This window comes from Osmia lignaria, chromosome 2 (genome assembly GCF_051020975.1).
Source record: "Osmia lignaria lignaria isolate PbOS001 chromosome 2, iyOsmLign1, whole genome shotgun sequence".
Classification (NCBI taxonomy): domain Eukaryota; kingdom Metazoa; phylum Arthropoda; class Insecta; order Hymenoptera; family Megachilidae; genus Osmia; species Osmia lignaria.
In genome coordinates, this window is record NC_135033.1 from 11,373,570 (window position 1) to 11,394,706 (window position 21,137).

Sequence of the window (21,137 nt, forward strand, 5' to 3'; positions counted from 1 at the left end):
GTTCTTGTCGCTTCGTTTTGCTGAAAACACCAGAGGGAATGAAAGGAAAAAAGGATAAAAAGCAAAATCGTACGATCCATTTCGAGAACGGCTACAACGATATAAATATTTACAACGATTCGTGTAAATATGCAGACTCGGGCGACGAGGTGGGAAGAAAGGTGTGTGCAATTTAAAAATAGTCTTTTGTTAACTGCACGCTTCGTTTCTTCAGCGACTACAGATCCAACAAAGTTGGACATGCCTTTTTGTTCCGGACGGATCCTTGAATTTGGCCATCCCAAACACCCCCAAGCGAGATTAGCTCTGAATGTACGGAATACAACACCTCGCGCGCTAATTAGAAGAATATAAAATTGGGATAAAGGTAGCCAGCCGCGACGGTGGAAAAGCGGAACGTCACGGCTGATCGGACACCGATGTCAAATGTTCGACCTACAGTTCTAGACTCTAGAGCGAGGTGAAACCGAATCAATCTTATCGCGACTGCCTTTAACCCTTTGCACTCGTATTTATATCTGAGAAGAAAAATCTTTTATATTTTATGATATATATACAAACACATTTAAGCAGAAACTAAAAGAAAACTAAATGAAATACTAATGTAAATATATGTTATAATACGAGTGGAAAGGGTTAATAAACTTATAAGGGGGATAAAATTTATTATTTTATCCCTTACATCCCTCTATACCTGAGGGTGTCCAGGACCCCCGAAAAATCATGAGCCCTCGAGAACAAAGGCACGATCTTCTTCTACCTTGTTCGTACTCTGACGACGCGACAGTATAAATGGACATTACATTCATTGGTCACGTACTCGATTATAAAGAAAAGCGTGTACCGCATGAAGGAAATCCGTTTTTTCCGCTCGTACGGAGTAAGCATCGTGGCGTGTCGTCGCGTGTAATGCAACATCCTGTCGAATCGTATGGAGCTGGGTTACGTAAAAACACGCTTGTGCCATCGTGGAAAGAGAAAAGGCAACGCACGCTGTTACAGTCTGAATTGTATCTACCATTTTCTTCTTCTCGCTAGAAAACGCTGCTCGTCCCTTGGCCAATTGCTCGAAATTAACTAATCGACCGCAATTACACCTCCTACTTTCATTCTGACCTCCTATAACGCGTAATAGCCTGCTCGTTGTTAGGGAAAGAAACTAGACTATTGTCCAGCTGGAAATGAATAATGATCCTGCCCCTTTTTCTGCCCTTTTCTTTTTCTTACTTCTCTTTGTCGTTTCGAACGGAGGGGGCGTAATTGTGTGGTTTCTAACTAGAAATTACGACGTGAATCACCGTTTGACGAAATTGAGATTAAAATATATACAGGATATCCGTGGTAATTCGTAATGATCTCGTTATTTTTTCGTGCATGAACGGGTAAATTTGTATATTATCTTAACGAGACAAGTTTACATTAAGAAAAAAAATTACGTCCAGCTATAATTCTGTCTGTCTCGTAAATATTTCCCGACAAGTTTTTATTGAATTTTAAATACTCATGCAAATATTTCGATTATACCGTGAGAAAAAGAATAACACGCGGTTAAAATTTTAAATTACAATCGTGTTGATAGAAACCTGATGCTCGTCTAGCAGCAAATTTCAATAACAAGTTAACGTGAACCAGATATTAAATTTCAACGTTTTTACATCTATTGTTAATCATTAATTTTTTATACTTATGGAAATATCTGTAATTATTGAAGTTAAATTTTTATCCAAGCTTAGATAAAAGTAGTTTCGGAGAAAGGATACGGGTTTAACCTGGAATAGTCAAACGGTACTGATTGTAATACAGTAACAGGTAAGCTAACGGTTTCGTTCGTGAAAAGTGGGTTCCCGTCGTGTATCAGCATCGGCTAGCTTTAATATTCAGAAACATTACTATTTGAAAAATGATGTCAACTAATGTTAAAAATTGCCTACAAAAAAATGTCCTCGATTATGTTTTTTAAGGACCTTGTATATTTTTATCGCAGACACGTGGAAACGAGTGACACATAGTGTTCAAAATAAAGAAAAACCGTTCGTACAAACGTAGAACTGGTTTCGTGACGAGCACTCCGAGTTGATTAATCAAAAGAGTTTGTGCAGTTAACGTGAAATGTGACTAATTTATAGATAACGATAACTAGGACAAAAAAATTCCAGCTTTGAATAAATACAAATTCTCTTATTTGCAATTCAAGTTGACACTTTCTCTAGAGATAATTAGACGTGATTGAAGTTACCGAGATAAATTTAATTAATATACTTTAAGCAGAGGGAAAACGAGTGTTTGATCAAGGTAAGAATACAATTTTAAGTATCGAAAGCAATTGTCGCGTTCTTTATACGATCATCGTGAAACAACGCGAATCATCATAGACGGCTTATAAAAAGGACGATGTGCTCAGAGATTTCGTATCGCAAGTAACGATCGCGACTCATTTCTACCATCGATGGAATCTTGCAATCGACTTACAACCAGTTACATCATCGGCTTTACCTTTCATAACTTGGACCACAAGCTCTTCTCCCTCTCGATCCAATCGCGATTACGCGTTGCACAATAGCCACGCGGAGAGTTCTTTTAACTGGTATGCTAGTCGACGTGATATTTGCACGGTTAAAATGCCAACTACGCGAATAAGCTTTCGATTCTCTAAATCAAAGATGATCAATTTCGTTCCAGCATTCGTTTTATTAGAAATTATTTTCTGCGTACGCGATTAACGATGGAAATTTTAACGTTTACGATGAACTTGACACGCATTCGATTGACTTCGATTGATTCGAATAGGTTTCCTTCTGATTGCCTCGAGGCAAATTTCTAATTCCATGATCCGCGGAAATTTTCAAGAAATTTCTGTGCTTCTACCTCAAATACGAATCGATCTTTAATTTATTCCCTGTCGCGTGTGCCACGGCTGACTCACGGTCTTAATCAAACATATGGATATAACGAAATGACTAATACCGTACGATTTAAGGAAAAGAATGAAAGAAACGCAGAACGAGAGTCTTCTTCTATTCGAAATGAAGAAATTGATAAATTTTTAAGTTGGAAAAATACAAATTACCCTTAAAATTATTTCATCTATTGTCACGTAAATTACGTAACATTCCTGTATTCCAGTAAGCAAACGTCGTCCTCGATGAACGAAGAGCAAACCTTCTCTGCTATCGACCCTCAATTGCTTTTACATGGTCATCTTTGCCTACGAGCCTAGAATTCGAAAACACTCTGCCCTTGCCTTCGACGAACACCTTGTTTCCATCGGTTTATCCGTGTCAACTAAACGCGGGAAATATTTTCATGTCCAGAAGAGTTCTCCTTACTAAGAAATCAATGAAACACGTCTTGTCATTTACTACCGATTCATAGAATCGACCGAAACAAACAGCTGATGGTCAGCTGTTTACATGTTCCTGAAACTTATTCCGTTAATTACTCGGTGACATGAAATCGATATACAAGAAGTGATACTATCGAGGAACAGAAGAGTTTGGAAATACCAGGAGTGTTCACTATGCACGACACACAATCCATCTTCTTGATAATTCCACAAGATGAATGTTTGTTTTTCTCAGGGCTATTCTGATTTATCGATTTCCTAATTTCCATATTTTCTATTTCCCAACTTTCTTAACACGTAACGATGTTACGCTATTATTTACCCTTTTAAAATAAAAGCATAAGCATGTTGTTTACTTAAATGTTGAGTTGTAATCGTAGCAAGTGTATCGCTCGAGAATTGCTGAAAACGATAGGGAGGTGAATCGCGCGGGAAAATTGGGATAGGAGGAAATTTAACGACGAGATAGATTCGATATGTCTACGATCAATTATCGCCGGTTAAATGACTCAGAATGACCTGGCCAAGCGGTCAAGGTAACGCGTTTCGTAACTTCAGGTGCCTTCGCACCTGCATACCAATTACCGCCAACCACCAAGAAAGAGGGGAGGCGTCATCTTTTTTTTACTTCTCTCTTTACGCGCGTCTGTAACCTACTTTCAGAGGCTAGTCGAACCGTACACGGTGCCTCTGCTCTTTTAAGCTAATTAACCCATCGACAAGCTTGCGAAACGAAAGTCGAAGCTTGCTATTCTTGGACAAGTCGAACCTGAATCCGCTTGAAAAATGAATACGCCTTTGTAATTCGCGAAGCAAACTGTGCGCTGGTGCATATCCTACGTACATATGTATATCAGTGATAATTTCTTTCTACGAGAAATTTGTTTCCTGGAAAAATTGATTTCATTTCCTCTCTCATTTCCCAATTTCATTATAATTTCTTAATTTCATTTCGATCGTTCGCGAGTTCTCCAGGCATCTCGAGCGAACGTTAAAAGCATAAATAAGAAAGAGAAACAGGGTGTATTTGATCAAGACTCACCGGTATAAGTGCTCTTGAAACTTTCGTGAAGCTTGAAGGTGAAGGGAATGTGGACCTTCATCATCTCCATCTGAGGTATGCGCGGCGAATGTGTCATTACGCTTCCACTCCCTCCGAACATCAACTCGTCGCCGTGAATACGAAGTACGATCATGTTCCTGCATAAAAAGAATTGTAGTTTTTCATTTAATCGAACCGTGTCAAGTATTTTTCTCATTGATTACCATCTATCGTTCGGCACGAAACAATGTTACACGCTCGATTGATAAATATTCAAATTATACGAGTATCATTCATCATCCTCGCAAATAACTAATACAAGTTGAATTAATTCAATCAATTTCGGAAGATTAATTACCACGCTAATTGCCATTAGGTCATTAGTAAACAATTGTGGAGAATTCAAACGAGAATTAAATACAAAGAAAGACTATCTTTTTTCAATTTTTCAATTTTAATAATCGTCTCTTTCGTTATAGCGTCGGTAAGCTACGACCTCCATGGCAATTAACATGTTAATTTACCTAATTTCTAGTCTGATTCGCTCTCGAAACGCGAGATCCTCTGAGTAAAGACGAGAACATCCTACGTGTAGGCATGCAACATCTTCCAAGTAACCTGGAACGATTAGGAGGAATAACAGTATATTGCTTTTTAATCGGCACGTAGAAACTAACGGGTTTGAAATTCATTCACGCAACGATACAGATCTGAAAAGAGTGTCGTTATAATGTTAGCTGAAAGGATAAGTAGCAATTGCATAACTACATGAAATCTTGAGAGAAAGGAGAAGTAGCTAGGAAATATTTTTAAAACAGAAGCGTATTCTGATGTTTATAATATGTAAAACGTAGTTTAAACATATGGCTCCGAGTTCTAGACTCGCGGAGAGACGTTTAAATTTCGGTCCACGGCTTTCTCTTTTCAAACAAGCGAATCGCACGTTTCCCTCTAAAGTGTGTTAACAGTTTATTGACACAGAACCGAGTGTGGATTCGCTTGCTTCTATTAGGTCAGCTGCTAGTTTTCACGAAACCGACAAATCGGTGAACAACTATTCCACGAAACGAGAGACAAAACATCCCCCAAAGAGGGATTTACAGGGACGACAGACTCCCTGATATCACAGGTTACCGACCGACGACTAATTAATAATCACCTTGATCGTTAATGATTCAGGTTGTTGCATATCAAACTGATCGATGGCGAAACATCAAAGATCTGGCAAAGATTTGATAACATAAAAGTATCACGAACTTACCACTTATGCTGTATTGATTTCAAGTTTCAAGACTCAAGAAAATGACTGTGTACACCTTTCGTTAAGATTCTTCATGCAAATAATGGCATTGTTGTTAAACAATGGATCAAAGTGAAATTCGTGTATGCATTGTTCCTTTGCTGATTTTTATCAGGACATTCCGAAGCGAAAGCTACTAGCAATTTAACGAGCAAAACTTTGAGAACTTAAACATTTACTTGAACATTTTGTTGTACTTTTTCATAAAGAAAAACAGTTTCTGCAACTTCGCATAACGGGATTATCAATCTACCATGCTAATTGAAAAGCAAACATCAACGATGGACGTATCATGAATAAAGGCATAAAAGGAGACGAGTAAACAACGATGTTTATGCAAAGATTAACAACGCGTAGAGAGGTAACTTAAAGTGTCGTTTATCCCGATTCTATGATTGCATAATTTACATTCGTCGATTGTGCAATTTGTTAGATCTGCCAATACCTGCGGTTAATCTCAAGGTATTGACGAAATACAAGAAAGTCTAAACGAAAAATTAATCAGTTAATGGAATATCGAATCATTTCAGCCGTGTGGGTAATTATTGAAATCTCAAGGTTAACGTCGCATTCTATTTTTGGAATAGTTCCAAGGCAAAATGGAATTCTTTCATTATTCTTTCATGAGACGTTGTAAATATGGGCAATAAACTTTCAATTTAACGAACAAGTAAATGTGTGTCAGGGGTATGGAAGTTGGAATCGTTATTTAAAAAGCTGTAACCCTTGGCTAGGAAACCGGATGTTCAGGTTTCGAAGCATTAATGTTTCAAAGTTTCGGGATAAATTATGAATCCTTATCTTATGGGGATGAAGGTCATCCCAAGGTCATATCTTGCAAGATTTCGCAGTGACGAATATTCCTCAATGGAGATAGTAGACATCACGTGTACCGCAAAATAAAAATAAAACGATGAAATGGGTGATATAAAAAAGTAGCGATACTTTGATTTGAAAAGAGCTAATCGAACTATATCGAAAAAATTGTTTTTCAAGATTTGTTATCAAGGTTATCAAGAAGACCTATTTTTATGGCAATCAATGAATATCCTTTCTTGTATTTCTTTGATAAATATTTTGTATACAGACAATTTAGCGTTCAATGTCGCATATACTGACGTTGGAGTTAAACGTCAGATTGACCCTGCATCCGTCTGCCACGTTAGCTCCGGAACATCCATTCTCCAAGGATTTAATATGTATGCACCGATTTCTAAAGCGATTATTCGTCTACAATAAAATCAAGCATTTTTACCGGTTTCATATTTGCGTGACTCGTTGTCAGTTCTCCACTAGCTACAACTCGTTTTACAATCTACAATAACGTACCGATTATTTAAAAAAAAAAGTCGTGCTTCGTTAAATTTCGTCGAGGGCTACTTTCGAAAGATGCTCACGAAAATCTGAAAGCGACTGATCAACATAAAAAAAGGAAATACGAGCTAGTTGAGAGGACTTTTAAATATTTACAATAGAAGCGACAAGATCTTTATCCTACTTTTCTCAACATTTATCACTCCGTCTTTTTTAAGCCAGCCAAAATACAAACCGTTAATTTCACCGCGCAGTACTGCCAAAGTGAAAAATAAAACAATTGACCAATCTCGTAGCGTGTATTAATTTTCGAGAAAGAAAAAATTGCCACGATGAAAATGTATAGACGCAAGCGAAGAGAAATGAATAAAATACAAGTACCTGATGATAAACAAGAAGACTCCGCAGAAGCATATCGACACGACGAGCACGAAGAAAATGTTCGACAGCTCAGCCACGGATACTAACATCGCCGTCATTGTATTATAGCCGTGTTATTCCTCCGTGCACAACACGCACACGCACAATTTCGACACACCTCCCGAGTTAACCTCACTTTTCTGAACGGTGCGCTGTCAAAGTCGCCGAACAGGAATCCGGCGTTACCCTTAACCACTGCACCCAATGTTTAATCGTACGATACTCGACCAACGATTTATCAGCAACGATAAAAGGAACTGTCAGAGCCGCATCGCGTACTCGTACACCGACCGGAGGAATTTTCGTTGCGTAAATACGCCACCCTAACCTCATCGACTGGCACACAAGTCGTATTTTCGCGTGATCGTACACAGGCGCACGGATTCTCGCGCACGTTCGATATCTATTTCGGTCGACGCAACAACGATCGACGATCTCGAACTATATCGAAACGGTCGAGTTTATTAGACGTCGTCGTGAATGTTTTCGTTGAAACGGCGTACATTCGAGCCTACGTGATCGTCTACCATAGCGCAGAATCGAAGCCGTGTTCGAACGGATTTTAAAGATAAACACGAGCACGAGCACACGTCAAATATGGTACACTGTACATGATACCGATTAACACGAACGATCGATTACCGGCTTTTTTCGATGATTCTTGTTAGGTTTTGCAAGGATAATCGCGTGCACGAAAGATAAACAGCCACGCAAACATCCACCACGTTTTAAGTGTAGCTCGAGACTGACCGTGGACACCACGGTGGGGACGACTTATACGCCTCCGTACTTCGCGACATATTCGCTGGTATATTTGTGCGCGCGCTTCGACTAACACAAACCTACCATACGTAATTGTAATTAAACGATATACACCTGCGATTAGAATTTGGCTTTTAAATTGAAAGCCAAACTAAACATTATGCTTGCAAATGATACTCCCTTGTTATGCGTATTCAATTAATCATCGTTTGAAATCAATTAGCATTTACATTCAAACGAAATAATTTCACTTTTAAAATGCGGCAAACATTTACATATAATGTTAATAACGTAACTGGGTCAATATATTCGATTCAATTCTTATAATTGTCAACAAAGTAAATCTCAAGTAAACGAATATATTATTTATTATACATTGTATTTTAAATCGGAATTCATTGTAAGATATTTCTATCAAACACTGTATCAACCCTACTGTTTAAATGAACTTTAATTCCCTTTAAAGTGAATCAAAAATAGTTTCCAAGGATACCGGCGTTAACCAGCTGAAACAGCTGACGGAATCTCCACTAACGACATCTACTCAACTAATGTTTGACGAGTCAGCGAACACACGTTCGTGTTTTTCCTCCAATAATCGAATGTTAATTGGGTCATACTTTAAAATTATTTCCTGTTTTTTTATTGTATTGCCACTGTTGTTGAAAGTAACGTCAGAAAACCTAACAATGTCCAAATTAGTCGGTGTTGATTTTGAAGTGTACGGAAGAGTGCAAGGTAAGTAATCATATCTGTTTTAACAGAAGTGCAAAGATGCTAATTTCAAATTCTCTTTTTAAGGTGTCTTCTTTAGGAAGGTAAGTTGAGTGTCTGATTAATACTTAGTAAATAATATTACTTGCGTAGTATACGTCTATATTTTATCTATACCCTAGCCTAACCTTATAAGTGTACCCGTTCAACTGAGACCTTCGGCTAATTTTTTTTTTTACTGAAATGTTCTAAAGTTTATTTTGTTCAGTATATCATGAAAGCAAATCATAAAAAGAATTAGAAAAATTGTAAGTTAAATATTTGTAAACATTAAATCAACGTGTTTGCTACTAAAGCGACACCTACCAGCTAAAAATACTACTGCGTATTTACCGATATATACAGTACTTCAAATGTATAGGATTACTTATGTATTAATATGACTACAATTAATGTAGCTTGAACATGCATCGATAAATAACCCAATTATGCTTGTTAAAAGATGATTAACCTATTTTAGAAAGTTTTTGTAAGGATACGTACCCACACCAACCGCACGCGCCGCGCACGGAACGCGAATGCGCGAAGAGGTATGCGCGTGGTACCAAACGAAATCCCACGCGCAGATATGTGCGCATGCGCGTATCTGTGCGCATACGCGTATCTGTGCGCGCGTTTACGCGCCACTTTTGTATTCAATATGTTGCATGCTGCTTAATGAGCGACCGACTTTAATATTTTATTATTACTATAGTACACTCAGAAACGTGGAGAAGAATTAGGTCTAAAAGGTTGGTGCATGAACACTAATAACGGTACAGTTGTGGGACGCATCGAAGGAGAGAAAGATAAAGTAGAACAAATGTAAGTTTACTAAAAACTGATAACCGTAAACAACGATCTATTCAATCACTCTAATTGCAGGAAGCATTGGCTTCAATATACTGGTAGCCCCCAGTCAGCGGTAGACAAAGCAGAATTTCGGAATGAGAAAGAAATATCAGCACCTTCGTTTTCCAACTTCACGATTAAAAAATAAATCTTTATATATCGTTACATATAAAACTGCTTAATTAAGTATTTCAGTTTGTGGTATTAAATTATTATTTATGTACGCGCGAATGAATTGAAATAAAGTTCATTGTGTTATAGAAAATCGTGTCATGACATGGTAAATGGCATTTGTTCAGGCAAACATTCGAGATCCCGTTACTCTATTATCTTGGAACTTCTTTGTATAGAATGCGGTTACCATTTACTTAAATGTCAAACGTTTGTATATGCGTCTGCGTATTTAGAGTCATAATGTATGTAGGTCTGGTGTAGGCTTAAAAGTTCTTTTGTATGTCACACGAGAGCTTCAACAGTCAATGTTACACGCTTCGTACGGGTTGTTGCCGCTATCGGCGCGAACTTCATTAGTTGTTGACCGCACACCGTCGAGTGCGCTTCAAAACTTTCGCCTGGCGATCATTCCTACAGATGCGACTGCACTTTATAATCTTGCGGCACCGTTCACAATCGCCTACATTTCTTTTAATTTCCGCCTACGCTTAAAACCTTACCGTTTTATCAATAAATCTACATAGTACAGTTGAAGATTTTCAATTTTAACTATGCAGTGAAGTGTTGAAAATTTTTTTAATTTCCATCAAAAGAGTTGATATCGTGCGCAACCTAATTAGGTGAAAGCGTTATACTAATCGAAACTAAAACAAAAAAGAGCGGGGACAATAGTGTATCAATGATCACGATAAAAATGCTGTGATTAACAAAGGCAAAAGAATGCCATCCAGTATGAGGTGTTTCAAAAGTTTCTTTCAGCACACTTGGCATCCGCAACAGGTGAGATCATGCGAATATCTCTTTATCTAAAATTTATATTAAGCTTAAAGAGTAGCAGCGAAGGTGCACATTTTTAACCAGAGAATTCGTCACCGTTGAAGATAATATGATACCACAAGTTGTAAAGTCGTTATCAAAGTTCATTGTCAATGTTTTTTTCCTTTTTTTTTTTCCTCTAACCACATATGATAATTTGTTCCTTGTAGTTACTCGACCTTGACTGTACGTCACGGTAATTGCGGATGTATCAAGATAATTGCAAGTTATTCCATTAGATCCTCAGAACAATTGTAAAAGTGTTTTTACACGGTATACATTTTCTTCGAAGCATTTTCACGTACTTTCCTCGGAAAAAAAAAACTTCGCATAATCTTTCTATTTGCGTTTGTACTAACACGACACCCTGTATATTTATAATCCAAGAAAACGTCAATACTCAAGCATCAATGGAGTACATACTAGTTTCAAAGAGAAGCAACTTTCGTTCATCGACGCTTTCGGATACGAACGTCCTTTGGGTACTTTCACCTCTCGGTCGAAATCGTGTTCCCAATAAATCTCTGCGAGTTCTATGAACTATCGATAAAAAGAAAATTTTAACCAATTTAACACAGATTCGCGTACGCAATCTGAAGTTATTTCATAAAAATTAGATAGATGATCTACAGTTGCAAATTTGTCAATTATGCGAGGATCGTTCATCGACATACTTCAACACTAATTATTTCTTCAGGGTTAAATTCGAAAAGTGATTAATCCTATATTCCTGTTCATCGATTCCATTCGTTGGAAAACATGAGCCTCACCCGATTACGCAAGGTATCCTGCTTATAATCCTCGTTAATGTTCGCCTCATCCTCTATTACATACACCTATTCGCGTAACCAACAATATCCACAGCGTAGGATTCGTTTTTTATTTTTTAAAACATAGCAGCAGAGTAGGAAACATCTCGTCGGTATAAATTTAAATGAGTTTAATTTAAATCGTCTGATTACGAAATGTATTCGCATGAAAATTCATAGGAAACCCGCGCCGGCAAGTATGAAACAAAATATTTGGAGACTGTGTATAAATATTAAACATTCTTCTATTGGGTGCCTTTCTAATTTATGCACGTAATTATCGAGTTAAAAATGGACACGTGTTGCGAATCGCACTGAAACAAAGTCAATTTCTAATAAAAAAGAAAAAAAAGGCTTCGACCAGGTTCGTTTCGCGTTTAGCGACCGATTTACGAACAGATTAGAAGCGTTTTGTTGATATTCACGTGTAGAATAGGTCCGATAAGGAAAGATCAGGGGTCGGGACTGATAAAGGTTGATAATGAGGCTCGATCGACGTAACTGGTCAGTTCCTACGGTGTCGTACGCGAGTAAACTACAAACTTCCTCGCACCGATCCATATCGACAATCATATTTCAGCCTTATCAAGGCTAATTACCAAAAAAAAATAAATAAAAAAGAAAACACCACGATGACAACGAGTCTCGCGTTCATTCGTCAGTGTGACACGTACGAATAGAAATGTGTTCTCGATACGATAGTGAAAGGATTGAAAAGTATGAACAACGACGGAAATCGTCGGGCTAGGAACTATGGATACGCGTTTGATACTGTGAGTGTGATACTTTTATACCACGATGATTTTTGTAAATAATCAACGATTTCCTGTTTACTTCTGTCGAATAAACTGTGTTTTCTCTGTGTGACAAATGAGAAATTATGCAGTTAACGAGAGGAGGGATACGGAGGAGATCCTCTTTATAAAATCGGATCAATGAAGTTCATGATTCATTGACCCTATCAGTTCTGATACGACCTTCGGTAAATCCATGTTGATTTATTCGAGTATTGAGTATTCGAATCCCTGGAATCTGATCAATGTAATTAACGTCAATACAGAGATGAATATTGACACTTGGGTTCAATTTAGAAATGATCAAATAATAAAAACCGCGGCCCTTCGAATAGTGTAGCAATTAAAAATTTAATCGATCATTAACAGATAGTGATCGTGCCATCTCCAGGTTCCATATGGGATTATCCATATTTGAATCAGGTCATCAGCATGATGGGCTTGGTCTACGGGACAGGACCGGATTCTAAACAAGATTTCCTCCCTCCCAACAGCCGATTTCCACCGTCACATGTAAATATAATCCTATCTTTTCCTTTCACTTCCTGAGATTTCGGTGCATTCACCCGTGTCCTTCGTTCCTATGCAATTTACGCCGCCACCTCTTCCATATCAATTGTTTCGAATTCCTTTTCCTAATGATTTCGATAACACTACTTTTGCTGCTAAGCTCTAGGCGATCGTAAGAATATTCAGTGGTTTTAGTTTGAAAAAAAGTACAATTCGTTCGGTTCATTTTTAAGAAACTGATAATCCATTATTTCATCAAGAAAAGCAACGGAAACGCAATGCACAAGTGGTCGTTCGTATTATCGATTACGATTGTGAAATAATCGATAATTTGGAATGACTGCATCGTTACGCTGGATGCATATCCAGCTCGGCTTCGATTTATTAGAAATTCTGCTCGCGACTTTTAGCCACGGTCTCGCTTGAATGTTTATAAACGCCGTTCTGCAACCACCGCTCGATTCTTTTTTTTTTTTATTTTCTTACCTTTCGAAAGGCTGAAATAGCGCTCGATTAGCATACATGTATATTTTACGTGACCGTTATTCGTGCCATCGAAGGTATAAAAATATTCCGACCAGTTCCAATCTTGACTCGTCCTGATCGCGTAAATAGGAAGTCGCGGTCTTCAAATCCTGCTTAAGCCGGATCTATGGCCTCCATGTTAAACCACAATGAATTGTCCGATGAATTTGTGTCGTTCGAACGAAAACAAGAGCAGAGGTCAATTATTATCCGATTTATTATATTATTTCGTAGCAGTATGCTTGTATTAGATAGTTGCAAATAAGAATATCGATGGATCCGCTAATAAGAAAAGTAATTATTTACGTAGCTGTTCGTAACTGCATTCGATACAAGCCTATTATCTTTAATTATTTCATACTGTAATGCAACTGTTCAAGCAAGCAAAGACTGTTAAAACAATTTTTCAAAAATTTCATGGACCATTCTGATTCATCGTTTCTTTTTTTCATTTAAGATGGAGAGTCCGTCAAGGTGCGAGCTGACGAAGACCGAGGATCAAAGCGCGGATGAAACGGAACTTGGGGAGGTGAAGGTGTCACCTCCGACCAGTAGCGTCGCGACGTCGACGCCGGTACAACCCGGAAGCATCCCTTGCAGGAACGGTGGTTGCAAAAGTTGGGCAAATCGCGGTGAATCCCGGCTAGAAAGTCCTTGGCATTATCTGAAAACCGTCTTCCTCGTTACCGTGATCGTCGCATTGGTGATCTGGGTGATCGTTTACACCTTCCTTACCCAGTATCGGATTTTGTAAACGATTCGACCAGAACAACAAACCTAGAGACTGATTTTGAAAACTGAATGTTTCGATAATTTCACTTTCGCGAACAACACGAATGAACTCGACGCGATGATTCGAATGACTACAAGAGGCAAATTTTCGTATTGGAAAAATTCTATCCAGGATAAATCCGTCCTTTGAAAATTAAATGGTTATGAGAATCTGTTTAATTTCTTGCATTTCACTGGAAATGCAAGAAACGAGTACTTTCTATTCATGAGAATGAAGAGATACAAGAGAAGGACACTACTTTTTCCCAGTGTTGAAGGTGTAGACAGTGTATAAAGAGTCGTGACTTTTGTAAAGATGTACAAAAGTATTTTACATCCAAAAAATTATGCTGGATTTAACAATCTTTTTTACATTCCAATACATTAATGCTAGTCTCTACTTTTTTTTTTTTATTCTAATTGGATACTATATATCAGGACCGTATTGTAAGACAATGAATATAATTGTAACATTGTATACGAGACATGCTTTATATAATTTGAATTTTATTCAAGAGGTATTTTTCGAAACTTTAGTATTGTTGATTTTATAACCAACACCCTACTTTTTTACTTTTTACCAAGTATTTGTACATAATTAAATAAAATATGGTTAATTACTTGTACTATATTTTGAAATGATGTCTCTCCTTCAATTGATGAAAAATTATATCTAAGTAATAAACATCTTATCTGACGCTGATAATTTTTCAATCAGTTCTGAAACTTAGCTACCTGATAAAGCTAAAAGTGATTTCCTATCAGCTTTTGTAAAACTAAAATAAAAATAAAATACATCAGAGTATTTTATTCTATCGAAATTTCCAAATGATAAATTCTAAGAAAACTGTGTGCACAGTTGGTCAATAGACACTATTTGCTAACAACCTTGATAACAATCGTCATTGAAATTAATGACAGACGTGAAACTATCGAGAATGGTATACACTGCTGTTATTGGAAGTTATCTGCAAATATATGACGCTCTTTGACAAAACGTGTTTTTACAAGGGATACAATGAGAATTTCATAGCAATTGCTCGTCTTGGGAGAAGAAAAGAAAAGGATTCGAGGCTGCATTTTATACTTGAGACACGACCTCGTCCATACCTTGGAAGTAACAACATTTTATGCTCGTTCCTTAACACCTGACTGACTCAATCGATATCGACAAGATCTCTCGTATGATGTTTACAAATGTACCAGGCAGGTGTAATTTTTTTTTTTTTAAACACAAACATACGTACGAACGTCGATTTATCCAATTGATATTACCAAAGGAACTTTATTCGTCCAACTATCTTGCTTCGTTCATTTTAACATTTTCGAAATTTCTAAATATAAGAATTTGAAAATCCTACTAGAAATTCAAGACTTTCACATTCGAATTAGGCCTTAAATCAACAAAGAAGGGGAAAATATTAAAAGATTCGGTCGTTTATCTAATCTCGGCGTCTCTCGCAGCACAACAGATAGACCCAAGAAGATCCCAGTTTAACAATCGTGTACAAAGTTCAGCGTGTTCGAAGAGAGCGATTGTGGTCACCGACTCGCTACCACCGTCAGAATTTCCTGGTAGATGTTACGAAGGAAACACCGAACAACCGCCAACCTGAAGCTGGAAAGAGATAGAAAGTTTTCGCGATACTTGGACAGCTTCCTGTCCCAAATCCGAAATCCTATCAGCAGGATAACTCAGCGTAACGAGTCTGGAAAGGATGAAGTGACAGAAGAAGAAACAACCAGTGGTTCGTCGAACAAAGAAACCATACAGACAGGGAGGACTGAGACACAAAGGAAATTGAAAACAGACAACACTGTGACCATTGGACTGACTAATTTGGAGAATCCTGGACCATCGAGGGTACAACCCAACAGGACACCACGGACGAACGCAAATGCGAGTAAAGTGAAGAGTACTCGAGAGAAAACAACGCAAATGTATCAACACTCGAGCACTCAAAGGCTGCATGGAAACGAAGACAACGACGACGATGTAAGCAATCTGAAAATGATGATTTTTAATCCTTTATTCTATCGAATCGAATTTTAGGCTTCGTTGTTAGAGGATGCGATAAGAAGACCAAAATACATCCTAGTCGGATGGGATAGTTCCCGTTCGAAGCTCATGTTATTCTTACTGGTACTCCTGATCTTATGGGCAATTATCTACTTTCCTTTAATTGGAAAATAAAGTTTATCGAAATTCCATATAAAAATGCGCTTAAGCTGTGATCTTAGATTAATTACAATATCAGTCGTAAGTTTCAAACGTGAAACTACTTAATTAACGTTAACTGCTTAATCAATGTTGTGAATTTGTTCGCTGTGTGCTTGCGAATGTTGAAAAACGGTGCAAGAATGTAAATATGTACATACAGGTTCTGAGAATAAAGTAATGTTTAGTTTTTAAAGAATCAGAATGACACGAATGCTCTGATTTGAGAATACCGCCATCGAATTGTACCACTGGCGCCATAGAACGGCAAAGTGCTGAACTATGATAACATAATCGTTACCGGCGGAAATCCCGCACTTTCTTTTTTTAAGAATTATCATTTCTAACGCATTACATAAATTGTAATGGCATTATTAGAATTAATTAAAACCCGTAGAACGTCTCATTAACTCCAATAAGGTGTAAAAATTACTTATTTTGCAAAAAAGGCAATTTTCTATTTCGTCAATTTTGCCGCGCACCGTCTGATGGCGCGAGTAGTGCTTTTTTTTAAAAAAAGGCGCATTGATATGAAATCAAAAAACGTATAAAAACGGGGCTTGCACAACTATTTCAGTTTATAAATACAGTATTTCGATTAAAAATATAAACCTTAACAAGAAAATAGTAGTGCACTTATAAAAGAGAGATAGGTAATGTACACTCATTTAAATTCCTGTAGGCGATAGTTAACGATAATTAGTTACAATAAAATGATTGAAGTCTAGATTAATTCGCATACTTTTATAATTGAAGAATGAGAAATAATTCAGTAGCTACTTTCGCTGCTATGTGTGTATCTATACTGACACGATCATGCGAACGTACCAATAAGAAGTGAGAAGGCAAGAGGAAAGTACGATCGGTTGGAGGTGGTTAAATCGTTTAACAAGCCTTCAGTTCGTCTCAACACGCCTTGGCATACGCTTTTCGACGCTCTTGATTTCGCTTACAACACCGATCCTGTCCTTACGCGAGGATAATTATGAAGGTCCAAAACGTTACCATTTTCTTGACGATACTCTCCTTGTCTCTGATCGTTGGTAAGTAGATAGTATTTTTTTTTTTTTTTTAAATAATTTATGAACTGTAGAGTGTTCACACGAACGACGTAGGTTATATATATACATATTTTGCGGTCTCTGAGCTACCTGCAAGGTTCTATTGAAATTGATGATCTCATGTGATCCCATTGTGGGATCATATGATGCATACGTTTGTAAAACTGAAGGAATTGTTTTACGTTTGATACGTCAAATTCCGAACGAGGGAGTTTAGTTATTTTGAAAATTTGAAATTGAAAAGTTTCTATACAGTGCAAAAGAAACGAGGGAGACCCAGGTCGAAAAGTAATTCATTCAGGGGTTCTAAAGAGGTACCCCTTGGAAACCTTGGATTCCAGGTAAACAGTTTTAGTTCACAGGTATAGATATCGTCGAATTTTCAGATTTTAGCTCGAATAAATAAAAGTTGAGGCCTTAAAGCATGAAGAAGGTTAAACACGTTCTAAAAGAATGATTTCTTCGTGATACGAATTAAGAATTTCGTCCTGTTGTGCAACGTTCAGCGCAAAATCTTTGAATAGTTCCTTGAAATGATTTCGATGCTCGTGTAAATATTTATTTTTCAACAACACTGTATTTTTTTTTATTAGAATATTCGAAGAGAAAACCGAAGACTCCTTGAATTATAAACATATTACACAATATTATATGATAGTGTTATTTTAGATGTATCTTGACATTAATGTTATCTAACACTCTAAATTCTAAATTCTAAACGTTTAAATCTATTGGTTGCACATCGTCAAGGTTATCGTAAGAGTTCACGTTAGCAGCCAAAAGTTAATCAGGAAGATTTCAGAGAAACCGTAATGAAGAAGCAACAACAAAGAAACGCAATCAACATCATTAATTCTTTCGATCTGTGACACATGAAGTTTTTATAAGAAATATTTATTTTTCGACCAAGTATTGACGCAATATCGGTCAACCTAATTACTCGACGTATCAAACGAAGAACCACGATGACCTCGTCTTTAATCTTGCGTCGAGAAACGCAGATGATTTTAATACCAATTTCCTTATGCAAATTTCCATTGCACTGTTCAGATAACTGGAATATACACTGATTCTGATTTCTGGGTAGAACAGAATTTGAATAAGTGGATTCGACCGCATAGGGATTACTCGAAGAATTATAGAATTATTACCACAGAAATATCAGCAGAAGATACGTTTTCTTTTAGCCGACGTTGAGGCAGGATGGAAGTTTTGGAAGAAGAAGGATAAAGATTCGACTACAACGATCGGCCCTGATGCTGCAACACCCGAGCCGACGAAAGCGGCACCAGATGCTACGACTGCCAAACCATTAGGAAGCCCTGGCAATGTTGGATCAGCTGTTATCGGGGCTAGCGACCCTGGGCTGGCGATTGGGGTCAGTTCGACCGGTGGAAAGATAAAGGAGAATGCACGACCGAGCAGACCGAATCCGGGAACGGAAGTGGGTCTTGAATTCCCGGGATCGAAACCGGCTAACCCAGCCATTGGTGGTAATACCGGCCAAGGATACAGGGACTGGGCTACAGACCTTACAGGAGCTGGAGAACCTGGAAAGAAACCTAAAGTACCTTCCGAGGGACCAGCATTAAGCGGCGAAGGTAAACTATTAATTGTGTTTTTTTATATTAAAAGTTTTTTGTTAATGGGAAAATTGTGTAGGTTCCAGACCAACACCTTTTCCTGGAAACACACCACGACCACAAACTCCAGGTAAAATATACAGATTTGTGTGAAATGTAATAGGAAAAGTAATTGAGAAATTTTTTTTAAAGGTGCTAGACCAGTTTCCAGTCCAGGAGGTGCTCCAATGCAACCTACCTCGCCAGGTACTGCAGGTGCTAAACCAGCACCTCAGTCACAGCCTCAACCCCAACCACCATCTCCAGGCTCGAGACCTTCTCCTCATCCAGGAAGTCCATTTGGCTCACCAACGGGTAAACAAAGTCGTTTCATTCAACTGAATCGAAAGAACCGATATTCTAATTTCAAAACTTCATATGTTTCATTTTAAGGAATCACTGCACCTGCTCCCAATCCGGTTCTTTCACCAGGACAACCTCAACCGAAACCTGGTCAGCCTGGGGCTGGAGGTAATCAAGTATCTACCTTGAATGTGGGTCCCTTGAAACCGGGAAGCAGTACTCCAGCTCCTGCCTCTAGACCTGGAAGTCCAGGTTCTCCAGGAAAAACTTGGGCTGATGTTGCAGGTGGAGGTAGTAGACCCAACTCACCTACACCTGCTCCAAGACAGCCCAACTATCCAGGTCAACCTGGTTATCCAAGTCAACCAGGTACATTATCTAAATCTTAATTGACTAAGAAAAGAGTACTCTCAGCACCGATAACAAAATCTTATCGAAATAAAATGTAACTTATTCAGGTCAAACTCAACCAAGACCCCAAACACCCACCCAACCTGGACAATCGAAACCGTCTACAGGGGCGATAGCAGGAGGTGCACTCGCGGGAGGTGCATTAGCAGGTGCAGCGGTTGCAGGAGCAGCCTCCACGACCAAGTACTCTAGCAATCCCACCTACAGCAAAGGAAACACAATCACAGACGAAGACCTAGAAAAACTCTCAGAGGCTCTGTTCATTAAGGACACTAATAACGCGAATAAATACATCACGCTAAACCTACAAAAGCAAACAACCAGTAGCAGTACAACGGACGATGCGTCGGAACCGTACGTTTTTACTTAGTAAATCAAAAAGATCCTAGCTTTCCTAGAATTCTACAAATAATATCAATTTTCAGACTACTCAAGGTGAACGCAGAAGCATACCAAATCCCAACAGTACAGAGGGTAATATCGATCTACGATAACTACAAACCAGACACGAACGTGAACGAGCAGATCAGTCCGTTACAAAGGCAAGAGGAAAGTCTTTTAGCGGACACCTTCCTCAGCACGAACGTGATGTCCGCTGCCATGAGGTTCCTCGCGGACAAAGGGAAAATTCGAAAGGACTACTACGAGTACAAAGACACCTTGAGGAAGATATGGTTCAACCTGTTCTCTCGTGGACAAGGAAAGATTGGTAGCTCAGGTTTCGAGCACGTTTTCATGGCAGAATTAAAAAACACACCAACTGGCACTGAGGTAGTTGGTTTACATAACTGGATTTACTACAGCAAGGAGGAAAGCAGTGGACGAGTTGATTACAACGGATATTTGAAGAAAATTGATCTTGGAGATGTAAGTCAATCTGCACTGTTTATGCTACGAATTTTTAATTTCTGTTTTATTTTTTTTTTTTTTTTATTTTTTTTAGAAAGCTTCTATCGTCGAAATACGAACGAAATACAATGGACACGATAAACCAGTAACGACTATATTCGTGGGTACCTCACCTGAATTGGAAATGGCGTTGTACACGGTGTGCTTCTATGCAAGACCGGATGGAAAATGTCCGGTATCATTGGGAGGGACGAAGTTCAACATTGTTACTTATAAATTCAAGTACAGAGGTAACGACCTCGTAGGAACAGCGTATCCTGACATATAAACTTTATAATAAACTTCGTTTACATTTTGACGAAGCATGACAATTAATTTTAATTAATGGAAAGACGAAGATGAACGATATTACCGAGTGATATTAGTGTATACAGGGACTACATACTATATTTTTGTTATCGATAAAAACTTGTACTAATACTCATAGC

General features: G+C 38.0%; 4 protein-coding genes across 13 annotated transcripts in view; 3 read left to right on the forward strand and 1 right to left on the reverse strand.

Moving 5' to 3' along the window:
- The window catches only part of LOC117606928 (cell growth regulator with RING finger domain protein 1), a 29,009-nt gene that overhangs the window by 6,669 nt on the left and 1,203 nt on the right, over window positions 1–21,137 (reverse strand). For 2 of the 4 annotated variants that reach the window (XM_076690043.1, XM_076690041.1), the window contains exons 1-2: window positions 9,439–9,548; window positions 4,386–4,543 (exon numbers count right to left, since the gene is read on the reverse strand). In XM_076690043.1, coding sequence (XP_076546158.1) covers window positions 4,386–4,543; window positions 9,439–9,533 — 253 coding nt within the window. In that variant the 5' untranslated portion in view covers window positions 9,534–9,548. Of the gene's footprint in view, window positions 1–4,385; window positions 4,544–7,380; window positions 8,457–9,438; window positions 9,549–21,137 lie in introns of those variants that run through there. The other 2 variants (XM_034329973.2, XM_076690044.1) reach the window with 2 other exon arrangements.
- Window positions 8,703–14,610, forward strand: LOC117606938 (uncharacterized). Of its 3 annotated transcripts, XR_013062725.1 has the most exons (5): window positions 8,703–8,919; window positions 8,983–8,999; window positions 9,650–9,759; window positions 9,820–10,740; window positions 13,872–14,012. XR_013062725.1 is itself a non-coding variant. In XM_034329991.2 (3 exons), the coding sequence occupies exons 1-3, from the start codon at window positions 11,536–11,538 to the stop codon at window positions 14,166–14,168; spliced, it is 465 nt and encodes a 154-aa protein (XP_034185882.1). In that variant the 5' UTR covers window positions 10,789–11,535; the 3' UTR covers window positions 14,169–14,610. The 3 variants fall into 3 exon arrangements, 2 of the variants coding, with proteins under 2 accessions (XP_034185882.1, XP_034185881.1); XM_034329991.2 differs by lacking the exons at window positions 8,703–8,919; window positions 8,983–8,999; window positions 9,650–9,759; window positions 9,820–10,740 and adding exons at window positions 10,789–11,559; window positions 12,749–12,892 and having other exon boundaries at window positions 13,872–14,610; XM_034329990.2 differs by lacking the exons at window positions 8,703–8,919; window positions 8,983–8,999; window positions 9,650–9,759; window positions 9,820–10,740 and adding exons at window positions 10,790–12,358; window positions 12,749–12,892 and having other exon boundaries at window positions 13,872–14,610.
- On the forward strand, window positions 14,858–17,039 carry LOC117606935 (uncharacterized). Of its 4 annotated transcripts, none has more exons than XM_076690060.1 (3): window positions 14,858–15,395; window positions 15,662–16,181; window positions 16,239–17,039. In XM_076690060.1, exons 2-3 carry the CDS (start codon window positions 15,765–15,767, stop codon window positions 16,377–16,379), a joined length of 558 nt encoding a protein of 185 aa, XP_076546175.1. In that variant the 5' UTR covers window positions 14,858–15,395; window positions 15,662–15,764; the 3' UTR covers window positions 16,380–17,039. The 4 variants fall into 4 exon arrangements, with proteins under 4 accessions (XP_076546175.1, XP_034185878.2, XP_034185877.2 ...); XM_034329987.2 differs by having other exon boundaries at window positions 14,858–15,391; window positions 15,550–16,181; XM_034329986.2 differs by having other exon boundaries at window positions 14,858–15,391; window positions 15,650–16,181.
- On the forward strand, window positions 17,240–21,126 carry LOC117606922 (uncharacterized). 2 transcript variants are annotated; one of them, XM_034329961.2, is made up of 8 exons: window positions 17,240–17,446; window positions 18,652–19,065; window positions 19,127–19,177; window positions 19,240–19,401; window positions 19,519–19,758; window positions 19,848–20,154; window positions 20,226–20,667; window positions 20,744–21,126. In XM_034329961.2, the coding sequence occupies exons 1-8, from the start codon at window positions 17,389–17,391 to the stop codon at window positions 20,975–20,977; spliced, it is 1,908 nt and encodes a 635-aa protein (XP_034185852.2). In that variant the 5' UTR covers window positions 17,240–17,388; the 3' UTR covers window positions 20,978–21,126. The 2 variants fall into 2 exon arrangements, with proteins under 2 accessions (XP_034185852.2, XP_034185851.2); XM_034329960.2 differs by having other exon boundaries at window positions 19,480–19,758; window positions 20,744–21,125.